The sequence below is a fragment of the Gambusia affinis genome, linkage group LG07, assembly GCF_019740435.1.
Source record: "Gambusia affinis linkage group LG07, SWU_Gaff_1.0, whole genome shotgun sequence".
In the NCBI taxonomy this organism is placed as follows: Eukaryota; Metazoa; Chordata; class Actinopteri; order Cyprinodontiformes; family Poeciliidae; genus Gambusia; species Gambusia affinis.
The window spans coordinates 8,430,456-8,449,031 of record NC_057874.1 but is presented as its reverse complement, the minus strand read 5'-3'; the positions used below and the strand labels follow the sequence as shown (position 1 = coordinate 8,449,031).

The 18,576-nt window shown below is 36.7% G+C and overlaps 1 protein-coding gene across 1 annotated transcript; it reads right to left on the bottom strand.

The window, feature by feature from the left end:
- Positions 1 to 2,812: 2,812 nt before the first annotated feature.
- Positions 2,813 to 17,323, bottom strand: tmem128 (transmembrane protein 128). The gene is made up of 5 exons (XM_044122805.1): positions 17,135 to 17,323; positions 14,480 to 14,612; positions 10,716 to 10,877; positions 5,587 to 5,696; positions 2,813 to 4,319 (listed from the first exon to the last, which is right to left on the bottom strand). The coding sequence occupies exons 1-4, from the start codon at positions 17,232 to 17,234 to the stop codon at positions 5,597 to 5,599; spliced, it is 495 nt and encodes a 164-aa protein (XP_043978740.1). The 5' UTR covers positions 17,235 to 17,323; the 3' UTR covers positions 2,813 to 4,319; positions 5,587 to 5,596.
- Positions 17,324 to 18,576: the final 1,253 nt, after the last annotated feature.

Below are 18,576 nucleotides of genomic sequence, written 5' to 3'. Positions count from 1 at the left end.
TCCTGCGCCTCAGTCCAACTGGCGGACACCTTCTGGCTGGCAGTAGTCCAGGTGTTGAGCCCAAAGACAAGATGACAAGTTCACACTCCGTCTACCGAGAGTATGATACATTCTAGAGGCAGGTCACTGATTTTAGATGATTAAAAAAAAAAAAAAAAAAAAAAAAAAAAAAAAAAACATCTATTGTTTAATTCACAATGGCTTGTTGTGAAGTCACGGAGATTTAATAGATGATCGGAATACAGACTGGTTAAAAGCGGAGGCGTCTGCACGTAATTTGCGTAACAAAGGTGGGACTGTCCAGGAAAACTGAGAGGAGGAAAGATGGGATGTTGAGAAATCTTGTCAATATAAGCACATACTTTTAACCTGTTAGCATGCTAGCATACCCATAAATAAAACGGAACATGGATACCTGTTGGGATTTTTTATTATTACTTAAAATAAAAAAAAAAAAAAAAAAAAAAACTTGATTTAGTTGTTACGTATTCTCAGGGTTTCTCATTCCCTTTTTTATTATTTAAATGCATAAAACATGTTACTAATATTTTCTCATTATAGCTACAACTAAGGCAAAAATAACAATAATTAAAAAACGTAACAATTTTAACACATAAATAAATGATCCAAGGTGAACTCGGACGATGATCAGCTTTCACATTGGAAAAAAAGACATAAGCTGCTAATCTCGTACAAATAAAAAAAGATTTCCCTCTGCAAAAGAAAGAAATTAATACTTGGAAATGCTATCTAAAAAAAAAAATTTAAAAAAGCAGCGCTAATAATTATTTCATTATTTAAATTTTAATAGAGACATTTTCAGAATATTCTATTTGACATCAAAAACGTAAATGTAGTCTTTATGACGTGTCATAAGGTTTTAAAAGTGTTTTTCTGTTTTGATGAACGTTCGTATGAATATGCTCCATTTATTTTTAAAAAATATTATAAAACAATGCATACATTATCATTCCTGCACCGGGACGTCCTAAATGAGTCGGTGAACAGCGTGGCGGAGAACATTTTCCAAGATTTGGAAAATTCTTTTGCTCCCCCCGCCCCCAAAGCAAAAACAATTCAGTGGGATGAACTTTGTGTAACCGATGCAGATTGAAGTCATCCGATTTGATCACTGATGATCAACAAGACGACAGAGAGAAGATCCGCTCCTTATCAGCAGGCTGTGTAGAGGGACAGATTAAGTTGGAAACACTGATTGAATTTTGGGGGGCGCTTCAGGCCAATCAAGAAAAACAACTCGGTGACATTTAGGCCACAAGGATCGGATGCATGTTTTGCCTTTTGCTTGAAGTCTTCTGCTTGCTGAAGTTAGCACTGTGTGGGAATACAATCAGCGGCCACCCTTCGACTTCCTGTATCGTTTTAATGGTGTTTAAAACAGAAGCCATCACTGACAATATGAATGCAGTGACGCTGAACATAAGAGCCAGAGCTACTGGCTTAGATTGAAGCACATTTAATGTTTAATGGTCCAGTCAAAGCCCACACCTAAATCCAATCGAGCATCTCCTGTGCAAAGATTTGGCACCTGATGTACTTCCAATCTATGGGCTGTCCTGAAAGTTAGAAATAGACAAAAGAAAAAGAAAAATTGTCTGTAAAACTCAGACAAATCTGGTTTTGATAATACCACTACCTAAAATGTTATGTTTTTGCAAGGCCCTATGATCTGAATAGCAATCCAGTTACACAGTGTTCCTAAATCAGAGGTGTCAAATTAATATTCATTTTGGGCCACATCAAGATAATAAACACCTTCAAAGGGCCAGGTGTGGCAGAATGTAAAACTATTCATTAAACAGTTGGATTACTACAACTTTCTCTGCATATTTAAAATCAAATTTTACACATTGACATAGTTTGGTACTATGAAAATAAAACCTAATTTGATTAGACTAAAACATTAATTATTTATGCGCATAGAGTTCTATTTATGTGTGCCCATCTGGATTCTAGCTGAGGAGGGCTGGAGTTTGTTTGGCCCGTGGGTCCTTGCATTTGACATGTGCTATATACAGGAATCTGTTTTCGAGGGCGATGATACTAATAGGAAATAATGATACTAATATATATATATATATATATATATATATATATATATATATATATATATATATATATATATATTGGCAAATTGTCTGTTTTTGTTTCAGGAATGGAGATAAGAGCTATTGTGATAAGACGCCAGGACCTCATTATCCTCCGGTGCTGACCGCCTCCACGCCCTTCTCCTTCTCCAGGAGTGTACAAAAGTGCAAAGTGTCAAGTGCTTGAAGGCACAGCCAAGAGAAAACGGGCCAAAACACACCAACCGGTCTCTGAAATTTAGTTGGCTGGCCAGAATAGGACTCAAACGACGTCGGATAAAATGGCTTCCTGTGTTCCGCCGCTTCCATCCTACTGAGAATCAACGGATTCCTTTCAAATTTGAGACTCACGCTCAGAGGAAAGTATGTCTCCTGTGTGCAACATTTTGGACGCAGCAGCTGCTGTTTCAGGTTAAGGTGATGACGAGCGATTCAAGTGAAATATTAATCTAAACGCCATTCAAAGGCCGAGACAGAACTGAGATTTTTAACAGTGTGAGATTAAACCTTGTCTTGATAATTTTTGTTGGATGATACATTCAGTGGCGCAAAAAGTGGCTATGCAGTGTATGCAACGCATAGGGGCGCTGCACTAGAGGGGGCGCAAAAAACAATGTGGGGATTTTTTTTTTCTAGTCAGCGTTTTATGTACTTAGCCGTTTATGTATGAAATGATCAATAACAGAGGAACAGCACTGATTAGGCACAATAGGTTTATTCCATATTGTTATAAATGTCCGATAGACACCCCTATCACACACATCTCAACAATAAGTGTAATAATAATGACCAAAACAAAACACGAATAGTAAGGTCAGCTAAATTGTAGTTGCTGGACCTAAATAGGACGCCCCTCCCCTCACCCCCGCCACGAACTGACACTGTTGTCACGGTTGCTTAGAGACGGACTCTACGCAGCGGCGTCTTTTTAAAAAGTCCACCCGATATTACACCGTCCTTAGAAATAAAACCTCTGGCAAAAATACAGACGGTAATGGGACGACACACATTAAAAAGATGTGTCGGCGATATTCAGTGGCGCACAGTGGGTTGTTTGAAATCAGACAGAATGGGTCAGGAGAGGAACCGCAGACCCGTCAGAACCTAAAGAACCAGACATCAGTCTACTCATCCCTCAGTCATTTCCTGAGACCGAAAAATAATGTAAATGGCAATTTAAAGAACAAATTACACAAATAGATTAATAGTAAATAAATAAATATTGTAAAAAACCTTTGTTAGGATTGTGTAGGAAAAACGTTGATATCTTTTATAAATACAGTGTTTTGTGGTCAATATTATTTCACCATTTTATTAATGTGGGTTGCCAGTTTGGATCAGGCTTCCTATCAAGCTATAAGAATGATAGACACAGGCTAACAGAAGAGGCTCTTTGGCTCATGTATGTAGTTGCACCCCTGGATAAATTTTCCCAGTAACTATTACGATAAACGACAATACTGTTTTTTTGAGACCCTTCTCAAGTAATATATCAATGTTGGCATAACAGCGCAAGCTCACCCTCTGAACGACCAATAAACTTTAATTTGGTAAAGAACATTTTACAGTGGAAGCTGAAGAATAAAACATGACAACCAAAAACAATAAATAAAATTGAAATGAAAACCACACACAACCAAAACAGTAAATGAAATGGTTAATGGTGTTTCTGGAAACAAAATTGCCCTTCAAAAAAAAAATCAGAATGGAAAATTATTGAGCTCCTCTTAATTATCATTCAATTAATTTATTATTGCGACAAGATTATCTGAGATCCATATATCAATTTGTAGAGGACAGAAATGCTTTGTTTGAGAATATAATGTATCCCAAAGGAATCGGGTTCAGTTAACACATTTAAATTTATTTTAATTTAAAGCTGAGTCAAGTTCACACATTCTTTGAAAATGGTTAGACGAGTTTATTTTATTTTATTTTTTTAAAAACATAAAAACAGTAGAAAACACAAACTATAAGCAGGTGTCTTAACCTAAAAACAAACACCTTTCATTTTCTAGCATCAAGTATCTCGACATTTTGCATGTTCACAAAACCTCTACAAGTGTGCGTTGCAAACACAAAAAGCAGAAGGATACAAAAGAACGTCACAATAACAATGCCACTTTAAAGCGTGAGTTTGGAAACTGAGCTGGTGAGAGATTAGAGAACCGGAGAACCCTGGGGAGAACGCCTTGCTCTTCTCATTGTGGCCTAAAAAAGATAGAACAGAAAGGATGGCATCACATTTTGCAGGAGAAGAAGGTTCACAATGAATTGGAGAACAGCAATGCTTTAACTAGACTGTCTGACTGCAGCATTGTTTTAAAGCTAGGGTGAAAAATAAATTTTATGCTACCAACAAATTCAGAAAGTTTCTTCCTTTTATTTGGACTTATTAAGACTCGAGTGGTAGCTGAACAGTTTTCAGTCCTCGGTGTCAAACTCTGGTCTCATTTTGCATCACTTTCAACAGAAGACAAATATGAACTGAAGGGATACCAGCCAGAAACACACACTGTGACTGTTGTAATGCAAAAAATAAAATAATAATAAATAAATAAATAAATAAATTAAGAATTGTCCCATTTTACCAGACATACACTATCTCCAAAATACAACTATGACCCTTTGTCTGCACTGATGCATGGGACCATACGCCAAAGACTGGCTTTGTACATGTTTGGCACGAAACAACAAAAGTGTGTGTGATTTTCAAGAAGCGAGCTCAAACATGGACTCGTTTGACCACAGAACACTTGTCCTCTGTCTTTCAGTCCATCTGAGTTCGCGAGTTTGACTCCAAAGAACTTAGTTGTGTTTTTAGGCTGAGCTGATATACGTTTTCCTCCTTATGTAATAGTTTCCAGTTTCATTGCTGCTACCTGATTCACATTTGCTTCCTAATCCCAAACCCACGTGGCTTCTCTACACCGCTTTCTGAAGTAAGTCCAGTTTCACGTTTTGCTTTCTAGATGTCCAGAAACCTAAACTGTTTGCAATTTTGTGCTAATGAACAGACAGATATTGGCACGAGACATTTGCCTTGCCTTCATAAAAATAGTTCTCCAGTGGACACAGCTTTCCCAATCACGAAACACTGATATCATTATTAAATTTAGCCGTTTTCAACACAGAACTACTTGAACTTTTCTGTATTTTCCCTCCTTGTTGTAAATAGTTTCTAGATTTGTGTGACTGTTCAAAATAAAGTTATTCCATCAAAGTTTTTTTTTTTTATTGACTTATTTTTACAAGGTACATACCAAAAAAGGAGAGCCAAAAACTTTTAAATGGCGTTATATATGGTCTTAAACTTAACAACATCAATGTAAAATTGCAAAGAAACGTTTTTTTTTTATATATAAAACCTTTTCTGTAATGTTTGATATCTTCAACAAATTAATGACAATATTAATACAGTGTAAGAGAAAATACAAAAGCAAAGTCAAAAATGACCACAATGCTTCATCATTCCCACCTTTCACCACTCATCCAAGCAAAGAGATGAACATGACGACGCCCATGAACTGTGTGAAGAGGATGAGCGGAGTGAAGAAGGACCACACTGGCCACAGTGCAATATTAAAGCTGCAAGGAAAACAAAACGAAACATGTAATCAAACTCAACAGATCTGCCACTGAGTGGCTAAGTGAACTTTTTACAGGCTGTCATTGCAGAGCATGCAGAGATTAATATTTGGAGGAACTAAACCAGCGTTTCTCAACAGGGGCTTTCAGAGGCGCTGGTGGAAATTTTTACAAAAGGGGAGCGCTGAGATTCCCTTGGGGGGCCGTTTGCTCAAAGGTAAACTTTACAAATTAAATGCACAACAATGCTAGTTTAGACTTTGAGCAACTTGCTAAAACGGTGTTGTGTAACATTAAAACATGCTGCAACTGTATTGATGGTAGCTCTTCTTCTCTTCAGTGTTTCTGTTAGATACTTGGCACAACTCCGTTCTCCTGCTACTGGTAGCTTCACCGCATCAGTTCAGCGTTACACCGGTTGAGGACGTTGCTGTGATTCACTTGTCAGGTCACGTGTCTAATTGTAAAATATTTTATGTTTTGTTGAGGATTTTTGTACACATGTTTAGGCAGTGCTGTGATCGTGTCAAAGCAGCATCTAAAAGCGTTTTGATGTCCATCTGACTGCTGCAAGCTTCAATGGAAGGACAAGGGAATGTCGCTTTTATAAACATGCAATTACTAAAATCACAATGCCTTCACTGTGTATCCCTCAGAAAAATGAACCAATATAAATATATAATATAACCCCTCCACGCTCTCTGTTCATTTTATGGAATTAACATCGGTGCTGTAAGTGATACGGCATTTTTGTTGTCTGGGAATTCATTTATTAGAAGTACAGAAACAACCATACAAATCAAAACATCAACAATAATGATAGTAATATTAATCATAAAATAATATTCAGTGCAAGTATCCTGCATCTTCTTTGATGGGGAGCGGTGAAGGACCTGGGTAATGGATAGGGGGGCGCTGGCCCAAAAACGGTTGAGAAACACTGAACTAAACACTATTATATTAACCACTGTAACTGGGAAACATAGCCAGTAAGTTACTAAAATCAAATAGCAAAATAAAATTTTATAAATTATCTGTAATTTATTTAACTATGTGATGAATAACTGCAGCTCTGGAAAATGTTAAATCTAACCAAAAAGTTATATTACTGGTTCACCTCTACATAAACTTTTGTGTTACAATACACAAAAGTTTATGTAGTTCAGTTTTGCAATTAAAAGGTCTCTCCCATACAGGATTATTGCATACACAGTGATTTATTTAGAGAATTATTTCTCACCATTTAAGTAAGGACGGCCTGAAAGTTCAGTTTATTTTAAAATAAGAATATTGCTTTAAACCAATGCTGCGCAGTTTTTCTATGAAGTTTAAGTCAGGCCAATTTCCTTGTCAAAAAAGCACAATGACACCAAGGTCATGTAACTATTGGTATGTGTGGCAGTGTGGGAACATCCGCAGCATCATCAGCTGGTGGTGTGTCAAATTTTGCCCAACTATGCCCGTTTTTGCTCTTTTTTTTTCCCACACTAAAAACCTAAATGAATCCTGTAATTTTTGCACGTTCCTTTACTTTTAATCCAGAAACACAAACACTAGAAAATATTTACAGTTTAAAATTTTTAAAAAGCTTGAATCAAAGGCTGACAGCAGAAGTCAGCACCTCTTTAAAATCAAATACTCCCACAAAAGTCGGCTGATATTATTATTATTATTATTATTATTTTATTTTAAAGGTTTTATTGGCTCTAGTGGCCTTTATTTGATAGTTAATTGACAGGAAAGTGGGTAATGAGAGAAGGGGGAAGACATGCAGCAAAGGTCGCCAGGCCGGGAATCGAACCTGCGATGGCTGCGTCGAGGACTAAGGCCTCCTTATGTGGGTTGTGCTTAACCCCTGCGCCACCACAGCACATCCCCGGCTGATATTATTGATTTATTTGAATGTAAACTCTGTAAAACACTGATGTTCATGGACGGCTGAGTTAAATCTGGTATTTGCAAAAACCAAAAAAAACAATAAACTCCCTCCTACACAGACACTATCAATTAAGACATTAACACATCAGGGACTACACCAACCACTTTATTCATCTACCACATTGTGCTGTTACTTCTGGTTATTTTACATCTTATTTTGTTGCTTGTTTGTTGTTATGATGCTTGCTTTCAGATGCTGTTTCAGCATGCTGCACCGTGGGTTCGTCTGGATGGGAATGTCAACTTGGATCTATGTTAACAATAAAGCTGACTTTGACTTTTGACTTTGAAAATCTTAAAACCGCAACGGAGTAAAACCTGCAACGTGACAGAAAGAAAATAAAGGGGATATTCAACCATTTAGGAAATTTTTTTTGTCATCCTCCACTCTTGGTTCCGAGTTTGCCTAGAAAGTACTGCCTCCCTATCAATGTCACTTTGTACATTTCTACCCTGGCAATCGGATTTAGTCCTGGATTATGCTGTGGAAGTGATCGGGGGAGACAAATGGTACCAAAAAAAATTGAAATTGGAAAAGGTTTGTTAATTTGTTGAGATTTAGATTTACCTTTATAAACATAAAGTCATTACAAAGAAAATAGCAAGTTAACAGAATATAATGGCCTCTTAATTAAGTTAAAATAGTGTTGAACAACTATATAACCCTTGTTTTTTTTAATGCAAACCTTTACTGTCTTGAAAGCAAAAGGCTACTAACAAGACTTTAAGCATTTTAGTACTTAGGCCTAAAATATTATTTTTAATTATATTTTTTTCAATATAGTGGTATGTCTTATCAATCTTATTTTTTGTAATACAATTTTTATATTTCTTACCATTAAAAAAAATAATAAGGTAATTTAAAGGGGAAATATACTGTAGCTACTGTGGGTGGGAAAGCAAAAATCTGTCCTTGAATTTCAGATGTTTTAGAATAAAATGCAGCTTCATCTAACACAGTGTTTTTCAACCACTGTGCCGCGGAACACTAGTGTGCCGTGAGTGATCGTCAGGTGTGCCGTGAAAATTATCCAATTTCACCTAATTAGTCGAAAAAAATATTTTGCAAACAAATTAATTATCTGCAAATAATATACAATTTTTGAGTGTGTGTGCTGTAGAAGTCACTAGCGGTGCAATAATGTAATTTCCTTATCACTAGATGATTGTAGGTACATAGCATTGCACGTTAAAACAAGAGAATAGACCTTTTTCACGACAACCGGCAGCTGCATCTGAAAGGGCTGCGGCACTTCCTGTTTTGGTGACGGTAATTCAAGTACCCTGAAAAACGTCTCTCCTCCTCCGGTCCTTTTCATCATCATTACTTAATTTCCCAGCACTTTCTTTCGCTGATGCGGAGGAAATCGCAGCGGCGAATTCGCCCACCAACAAATGTGTGAAAGGAAACAAGTTCTTCCACAAAGAATATATCCACAGCTGTCAAGGTAAGAAAAGACGTAGCTTAGCGAGCTAACCGCTAGCTACAAGATATGAACTACACAAACATCGTCACGAAGCCTAATTTAGTTTGATAAATTACGTGGAATATTGGAGACAGACATAGTTTAAACTTTTCAAATATATTTTGACATTCTGAAATGTATTTGCCAGTACAGTTTGTGAAAATAAGCATGCTGGAACTTAGTTATGAGATGCTAGATGACGCTTGATGCTGAAACTATGCTTTACTTCTGCAGCCTGTAGTGTCAGATAATGTCCAGGGACAGCTAGTTGTCAGAGCTCGATGCTTCAGATCCACATATACTAAATTACATTTACTGTCAAATATATGATCTTAAATAACAGTACTATAGTTATGTACACAATTTATTCCTCCTTTGATTGTGTCGCGCAGCCATTTACGCTCCTTTCCCATTTGTATTTTGTAAGTGCCATATAAAAGTTGTAATCTCAATATTACTTGTGGCAAATATTATTTTTCTCATGATTTGTTTGGAAAATGTCTTTTTTGTAGGCAGTGAAAAAATACAGGCTCAATTGCTGTCAATTAGTTTTATTTGCAAGTTGGGTAAAAATCTAAACTGTGCCAAATCAGTCCCATTATGTCCTAACAAATAGCTCAGCCATCCCTTTATTTGTTCTTTAGTTTGAAATCTTTCTGTGTATTTCTTTTAGGGGGAAACATCCTGAACCTGTCAGCGACGTGGTGGTGTGGAAGCCCAAAACTATGGGGAAAAGGTATCTGCACTCCACACTTTACACAGGTATAACTTTTGGTTTATATTTTTGTATCCATCTTTCCTTTGTCAAAACCTATTATGATTATTATGATTTTGTCACTGATATTTGTAGGACCACTTCCAGATCCCGACACTCTGGCATCAGGAGAAAATCTTCGCCAGCCGCAGTGCCAACCACTTATGGCCCTTGGTCTTTCAAATTTGGAGCTGGTTCAATCCAGATTTGGGCCTGTGCCACAGGGCTCACCAATGTCTGATCAGTGCCCACCTGACTAGTCCTCTGGTAGCATCATTCTGCACCACATGACTCCAGACTTCCCTTCTCTTCCTTTGATGCTACGTAGTCTTCCGAATATGGGTTTTGTGCCCACACTGGGTCAACTTATGCATCTTCAGTCTCTGCAAGCGTCATTGGAAATGTCTTATGAAATAGAGGCCAGAACAAGAGAGCATATGTGAGAATAAGAATTATTTTCTGTATTCCGGCTAACAGAGTGCTTGTGGACAGAATTAGTGTGTAAAAAAAACTTGACGTTTTCTACAACCTCTTTAAATTTAAGACCACATTGTTGTGCCACTGTTCAGGTGTACTTTTGAAGTGGACATGTTAAGTGCAATTTGAAATATTAAATATAAAATATGATAAAAAAAATACTTTGTTGTGTTTATTTGATTCCTATTCAAGACACTTTGATAAGAAGGATTATATTTTTAATATAAGCGACTATCATTTGTTTCCATTTTGGTTGATGTTGTGCCTCGTGATTTTTTCAATGAAAATAATGTACCTTAACTCAAAAAAGGTTGAAAAACACTGATCTAACATACACTTGTGCTGGCATTTTTCTCTCCCTTCCTGTGTGTGTGTGTGTTTTACCTGCATGAGGCGGCAATAAAGGCTGCGGTGGTAATGGGAGGAATGGCTGGGTACTCCTGGTCATAGTGCTGAATGCCTTTGAACCACTCAAGGTACACAATGCAAAACATAGCCAGAGACAAGCAGATCCCAAGGAGTATCAGACCGACGTTAAACCACCAGCTGAAAAAACAAGGAAAGGTGCATTTATTCCATCAGCTGTACAGATTCAATAGAAACAGAATACGGTATTACATCACGGCCTCCCTGTAGTATCATATGTCAGTGGTTTCTTTTGTATTGAATCCACTGCTCCAGAAGCTTGTGAGAGAAAAAAAACTAATGTTTGACAATGACTAAGCACTATTTGATCAGAGTTCCTTTCTTACAATGTGAATGTCTGAACTTGACAATTACGTACAATATAAAGAATACAAATCCACAATCTTTCATCCTTTTAAGCTAATAAGTCTAAAGATACAATGTGGTAATTTTATCCTGCGCTTTAGTGTACGCACCCATAAAATACACTTTTGAAGAAACCGTTTATTCAGTCTTACTTGGTAGAAGTCTATTAGTATGTCACATCGATCTATCTATTCTTCGCAAAAGTTTTCAGAACATATAAGATCCGATTAGTCCACAGCCTGCTTCGGGTGACCTCTTAAACCTTCTGTAAGATTTATCACAAGAAAAAGAAAACGACAATAAGAAAAAGGAAAAATGCCATGATGTTACATGGTATTAAAAGCCTGACTAAAGAGAAGAGTCTTGAGCTTTGGGGTCAGAGGTGGAGCGAAGATGTAGAGGGAGATTGTTGCACAGAGACGAGGTGCTGCCACTGAAAAGGCCCAGTCACCCCAAAGCTTGAGCCTAGTTTTTGGGACATCTGATAAAAGTTGGTTTGATGACCTCAGGGATCTCCCATGTACGGGAAGACTAAAAGGTTCAAAGAAGTAAGGTTGGGCAAGGCAGTTATTGTAGTATATAGGGTGGATCTATTTACTTCAGCGGAACTACTCCCTAGCTACAGAGTGACCAAGAAGTTATCCGCCAGTGCTTTGATGTGTAACCTAGGAAATAAGAATAAACAAAGTAACGTTCGTTTTCCTTACCACCAAGTTGAATCTTTATTTAAATATACTATGTTGGAGTAAAGACACAACAAATTGGTGACGAGTAATCTGGACCCTAAACAACCGCAAAAATTAAAAATTTAAACCGAAGGGAAGGGAAAGGAAAAAAAGGACGAAATAAAGCAGGAGACAAAAGGAAACCTAGCAAAGGATCTGTGAGTAACGGTGCATAGCACACAGTGAAAGGATAAACGTAAATGGCTCACGTTGGAAAAGTAGAGGAGTTTGATAGTTCAAGTGAAGACTGGGAATCATACATAGAGCGACTGGAGTTGTAATGACGATGCCTTAAGAGATCGGTTGGTATGTGGCATGCATTGTACGAGCACACAAAAAAGGCTACTGTCCGAAAAAGAGCTAGATTTGAAGAAAGCACTCGAACTAGCTATCTCAATGGAAACAGCAGCTAAGGATGCATCAGAGCTACAGAACAAAAGCTTAGAAAACGAAGTGCATCAAATGTCTGGATGGGAAAAAGCAAAAATGCTACAGGTGTGGTAAATCCTCACACAAAGCAAACGACTGCTGGTTCAAAGAAAAGACATGTAGGATATGCCACAAACAAGGCCACATAGAAAGAGCATGCAAATCAGACCAAGCAAATACCCAAAAAGAAAAATCTGGAAAGAACAAAGGTTTTAAACCTAAATCAAAGGCCAAAGCAAATGAAATGCACAAAGTTACAGAACTTTCTGACAACACAAATAGCAGTGAGGATGATGACCTGTCATGCCTAGAGTTGCATAGCATAACAGAGGAAGACAGAAAAATAAAATGGGTCATGACTACAGTGTCTGGTGTGAAACTAAAGATGGAACTTTAAGATCTTTAAGAGATGGGACAACTTTAACCTAATGATTTGGAGTGGTGAGCAAATATGTCTGGTGTGCTTTTGTCAACTGTGGCCCAAAAGCTCAACTTTAGTTTTATTAGACTAGAACACATTCTGTCACCAGGTTTTGTAAAATTTCAGCAAGCCTTGGTTCTTTTTTCTTTGTTTGTTTAGCGTTTTTTGTTTGTTTGTTTGTTTTTTCCTGCTGTTTTGCAACCAGGTCCCTTCCCTCGGATCTTCCAGTGTTGCTGCCGCATTTTTTGGCAATCTGCTTGACAAGCTCATGTCTCATCTTTTTATCAGTTCCAGAAGAATATCCAGTTTCTGTAACGTCACTGTCCCATTTTATATCTGAATTTTTAATGACTGTCTTCTTTGTACCATTGTTACACGCACAATGCTTTGCCTGACAGACTGACACTTGACTGGACACCTTTGTACAATGAGATCCTTGGGAACTTTTCTGAAAACCATGGCTTTAGCTAAAACAATGTGAATGAGCATTTACAAAAAAAAACAAAAAAAAAACAACAACCATGGTTCACTTAACCTTATTTCAAATGAATCGGATTAACTGTAAATCAGGACAAGGTGAACTTGAAAATATCAAATGTCTAAATTAAGCAGATCATGAAAGATTTCCATGCTATTCCAAACAGGTTGGTGCAGCTTTCATTTCTTGTACATTTTTCCTCAAGTAGCTTTTTTTTGTTTGTTTTTTTTGTCAACCTGCACAAGGTAAAAGTGAAAGCGGTTTTTTAAATTATTCATCTTGTCTTAATTATTGTCGTACTCAGTTTGACAGAGATTAACCTTAATCTTTAATAATTTTAGAGATTAACTGTGGTTTACCAAATTGTAAATCCTCCTTCAGAGAAAACTTTTTGAAAGGCTAAAAATAAGACAAATTGTCTTGTGACTTTAAATCTGCAGTGATTTTGCATCCAGTTCTTTAAAAATCCAGCCAGAGCAGTTCAGCTACACTGAAGACCTTCCCCTCCTTTAATAATTTTTTTTAGCAATTTTGTTGTGCTTAATCTCAGCTTCAGCAGATTTAATGGATAATTCTGGATTACTTTCCAATTAATGACTTATATATTATAATCATATATATTTCCTCCTGACCTGAAAGGTGACACACATCAAAAGTTGGAAAAGTGTAGCAACCTAATATATCCGAGAATAATTCTGTTGACTGCAGTCTTCTTGGAACAAGAACTTTTAAAAACCAGTTCTTGTTTTAAAAACAAGAACTTGATGTGGTTCAGTGCAAGAGGTGATCTAAGTCGGACTTTGGCAAAAATGAGACATGAATATATTTTGAGGAAACGAAGGGTCATGAGCTTCATACAGGACACAAAGCATAATGTCTCCTCTAATTAAAAAAAACATGGTGGGCAGTGCATGAACATATGCTGAATGAGTTAATAACTTTGTGTAACTGATCCTCTTTAATCATGATGTATATTGTAAAACCATTATATTCCATTTTACTAAACATAGTGAATAAATTACCCTAATATTACACCTCTTTAACTTGATCATGTCCTTTTCATTTAGTATTACAATTGCACAGTAATGATAATTGTTTTTATTCATGATTTAGGATGTAAAATGGTATATCAGGAAAGGGGTTTTCGTTTTTGTCACTTTTCTACACCACTGTCAAGTTTTACTGTCTCCATAGTTACGATAACGTAATGTCTTCATTCTTCTGCTCTGATTTGGGTAAAAATATCTTAAAATTTACAATGCTAATGGGAGAAGCTTTATGCCTTTTGACTTATGCTAAAGGTATTTTTGGGAATCGGTTTTACCTTTTGATATCATCGTTCTCCATAATGACGTACAGGAAATCTGCATAGTACGTCACAGCTACCGATGCCACGATCCAGAAAACGGAGTGCTTGTTGATGCGAGGGAGGGGCTTCAGATCTTTTTCCTCCTGACCTGAAAGGTGACACGCATCAAAAGTTGGAAAAGTGTAGCTACCTAATACATCCGAAAAATTTTTTTGAACTTTTTAGAACTTGATGTGGATCTAATCCACCTTGGGTCAAAACTATTCCTACAAATACATACTTACAAACAACACTAATATTTGCCCAAATGTCTTTTAAAGATGTGGCTGATTTTTGTAATCGTCATGCATCTGTTGTAATTCTGTAATTCCTGGCAGAATTGGTAAGACTCACTTAAATTGGTTGTTTCCAGGCACAGACCATTATTGTAAGCATGATCCCCAAATCCTGAAAAGTTTTATGATTACATTTGACCCTCTTTATTCACTCCAAAATTAGTTAAAATGATTATTCTGTGGGCAAATCTAATTTTGTGTTCAAGTTTCAGCCATCTGACCAAAACTCTCAAAAGGAACGGCTGCTTGGAGAAGTCGGGTTGAGGCTTTTCGACCTAAAAACACTGCATACACCGTCATGCATGGTGGGGGTAGTATCATTTCACATTCATTTTCCGGAGTGATCTCTAACTCAACCCTATTGAAAATCTATAGATTACACAATTAAGGCCTGGTATGTACCAGTGCGCACACCAATTTAACCGATCGTAGGTAGCTTTCCCCAGAGCGTCGGTCAAATATAAAACCAGAATTCTGTCAGAAATGTTCCGATGGCTCATTTAAACAAATATTAGTGATGGAGTATGTCGATTTTTGAGGATGTAACCTCAATTACATAAAATCTACTTTCAATTATTGCTGTATAATTATGCCACCACAAATAAAAGCCATTATATGTTTCATGTTTATAAAAATAACCAGTAAAAGCTCATAATTTGACATTCAAATTGATGAGTGGATGTAAGCCTCCAACCAGAGCCGTATACTTGAACTTCAAAGCTTTCAAAAAGCATATATATATATATATATATTTATTTTATTTATTTTATTTTATTTTTTTACTTTTCTTTTTTGTTACTGTTGTGTAACCAGGTTATTGTGTGTTGCAGATTTCTGCCCAGGTCCCTCTTGAAAGGGAGATTTACCTAGTTAAAAAAGGAAGTAAAATTTTAAAAAAGTATCAGTAACAATGAAAACTCAAAAGGAAATACTGGAAAACTACGAGGAACAGTCTCCTACCTTATAGTATAGCTTTTACAAGCAAATGTGAGCTTTATCTTGCCTTAACAGAATGTGCAAATCTCCCTCTATCAGATTTAAGCAGCTTTTGAGGTGAAACCGATAGGTTACTTGAAGATAATCTTGCCTTTCGGAAAGCTATTAATCTCCATAATTTACTGGCTGATTAAACGTCTCTGAGCCTGTTTTTGGCTGCTGAACTCTGTGCAGAGTTCCCAATGAACTCACTGGCCTAAAAATGGAACTGCAGTAAGATTTAAAGTTCAGAAAAAATATATACAGCCTTTAAAAAAAAAAAAAAACATCTTGTCAATCACCCACAGGAATATATGAGAGTAGTTTCTAGATCATATATCAGAGTTGACAAAGTTTCTGACTATAATTAAAACAATTATAAATTGCTGGATTTATGCCAGTGATAGATTCAAAGATAGAAAATTGCCCACTTTCCTAAAAAAAATAAAAAAAAAAAAAAAAAAAACACAGGTAGTTCAGTCGTGACATCCATTCTGAAATCTAGTGGAGGGCCAGGATTTAATTGATGGCATGTTTTTAACATAAAATTTGGTAAAAGACTGTGAAAGATGGTCCAACTCTGAAATTTGAGATAAGGATTGTGGTAGTCAGATGAATTGAGAATGGTCAATTTATGTAGTAGGCATTTTTCTACCTCATACATGTTTTCACATCGTATAAACAACAAACCTCAATATGTTTATTTTACTGAAGTTTTACTTCAGACCAACGTAGATTTGCTGCATAATTAAAGGGGAGGCACTGTTTTTACAAATAAGAATCTAAAAAGACTAGTCTGTATTAGTACAAGAACTGATTTACTTTGATACCCTTAAACGAATTGCTTTACAACTAACCGACTTCTGAAAGCTTAGATAAGACATGCTTAAGGATGATTAGGTTACTGAACAATTTTCCCGAGATGATCGTCCACCTAATGAGACAACTATTAAAAGAAAAGCACTGTTCAAAGAAAGCCGCAAGAAGTTCCATTTTCAGGTCAAACAAAATCATTTGCTTCAATGGTCCGACTACAGTCCAGACCAATTCCATAGGTAAATGTAAAGAAAGGTTAGAACATTGACGCAGGGGCTCACTATCCAATCAACTGAACTCGAGCTACTTTTAACAACAAAGAGTAAAAAAACAAACAAAAAAAAAACAAAACAAATGAGCAAATAGTAGTTTTACAAAGTACTGAGAGGGCCATATAATTTTCCTTCTACTTTTGATGGGAACAGCTGGAACAGACGGAGGGGTGAACGTGAACTGGTTACCGTCTTCCAATTCCAACGTTCCAACACACTGAACTACTTCAATAGGCTAACGTAGTTAGCCGGCGTAGCATTTTTAAGCTTACTCTTTTCACCATCGACGGCCGACGTCGTCGCCTGCATGAGCAGCTCCGCATCTCTCTTGAATCTGTTCCGCAGCGTCGCCAACTCGCTGTCATTGAACATTTTTTTTTTTTTTTGTTCAACTCACTTTAGCTCTGACAGCCAACTGAATTGAAGACACTTCCTGTTGGGACGAAGCGTCGCTTGTCAATGACGTAAGAACGAGGACAGTTGTAGTTTAAAAAAAAAAAAAAAGTTATAAATAAGTAATAACCATTACATAATACCTTATTGAATACAGTTAACATATTCATAAGTGCGACAATTATTAATTTTCTAAGATAAAGTACAAATTTTAGTAGGCTAGCTTCCAATTTTTTTGTTTGTGATACCTTATAATTTAGCATCTCATAATTCTGAGATGCAACAAAATTTGGACTTTGCATTTCATAATTACAACTTAGCTTTCTAGAAAAATTAACTCGACCACCTTTCAACTGATGGGATACACCAGACGTCTCTCTTAACTTGCCATAACTATCCAATCAACTGAACTTGAGCTATTTTTAACAAAGAGCAAAGATGCGATTAATTTCATGCAGGATATTGTTTTCCAAGAAAAAGGTTTACTTTATATGTTCTCTGCAGCATGTAAGCAAAGGCTACCATGCATCTTATCTATAAAGAATCAGCCTATCTGACCATCTTGTGTCAAACAGAAAATGAAGATTTTTTTTTAAATGTTGTTTTCCTTCCTTCAGTAATTAACTTTACAGAATACATAGTAGCTGGCTTTGTGCCACACCTCATCTTGAGTTCACTGTATACCTTTACATAGAGCAAGAATCTGACACGGTTGTCCTACTTCTGAACTCTCTGAAGGGAGAAGTTAAAGCGTACACACTGATAGAGTACTTTCTGGTTCAGTTTTATTTTAGCAGAAAAACAGTTATAACTGACCACCTTAGTGGAGTTTTATGAGAAAATATTTAAACTGAAAAAATGCAACATTTTTAAAACAACCCCATGCCTCCCAAACAGTAAAGATGTGATTCATTCAATATCCTGTGTGGTCTGGATCAAAATACAAGACTTAAATCCAACTGACGCAGGCTGAAGGAGAAAACATCATTTTAATACTAGCAAACTTGAGTAACAGCGCAACTAAAACCCAGAGTATGCCATATAGTGTTACAGGTAAGCAGTGTGATGAATGAGCATCAGTGTTAAACCTTCTGGGATTAGAGAAGCTTCATAAAGCTGGACAGGTTTACTCATTCTCTGTAAGTGTGTGTGTGTGTGTGTGTGTGTAAGCATGTGTGTACAGGGTAAAGAAACTGCTTATTCTAGTCGTGGAAAATCAGAAAGCATTAAAACTTCACCTGAGGCTGACACCAAGCGTCTTGCTTCTATGGAGCTTCTGTGTCTCCAGCCAAGTGAACCCCGTTCGCAGTGCGGAGGAATG

Excerpts from the sequence above, each read along its gene's own strand:
- tmem128 (XM_044122805.1), bottom strand. The coding sequence starts at position 17,234 with ATGTTCAATGACAGCGAGTTGGCGACGCTGCGGAACAGATTCAAGAGA. Across the intron at positions 10,878-14,479 it reads GAGAACGATGATATCAAAAG|CTGGTGGTTTAACGTCGGTC; the intron begins GTAAAACCGATT and ends TTGTTTTTTCAG. Across the intron at positions 5,697-10,715 it reads TTTATTGCCGCCTCATGCAG|CTTTAATATTGCACTGTGGC; the intron begins GTAAAACACACA and ends TTTTCCTTGCAG.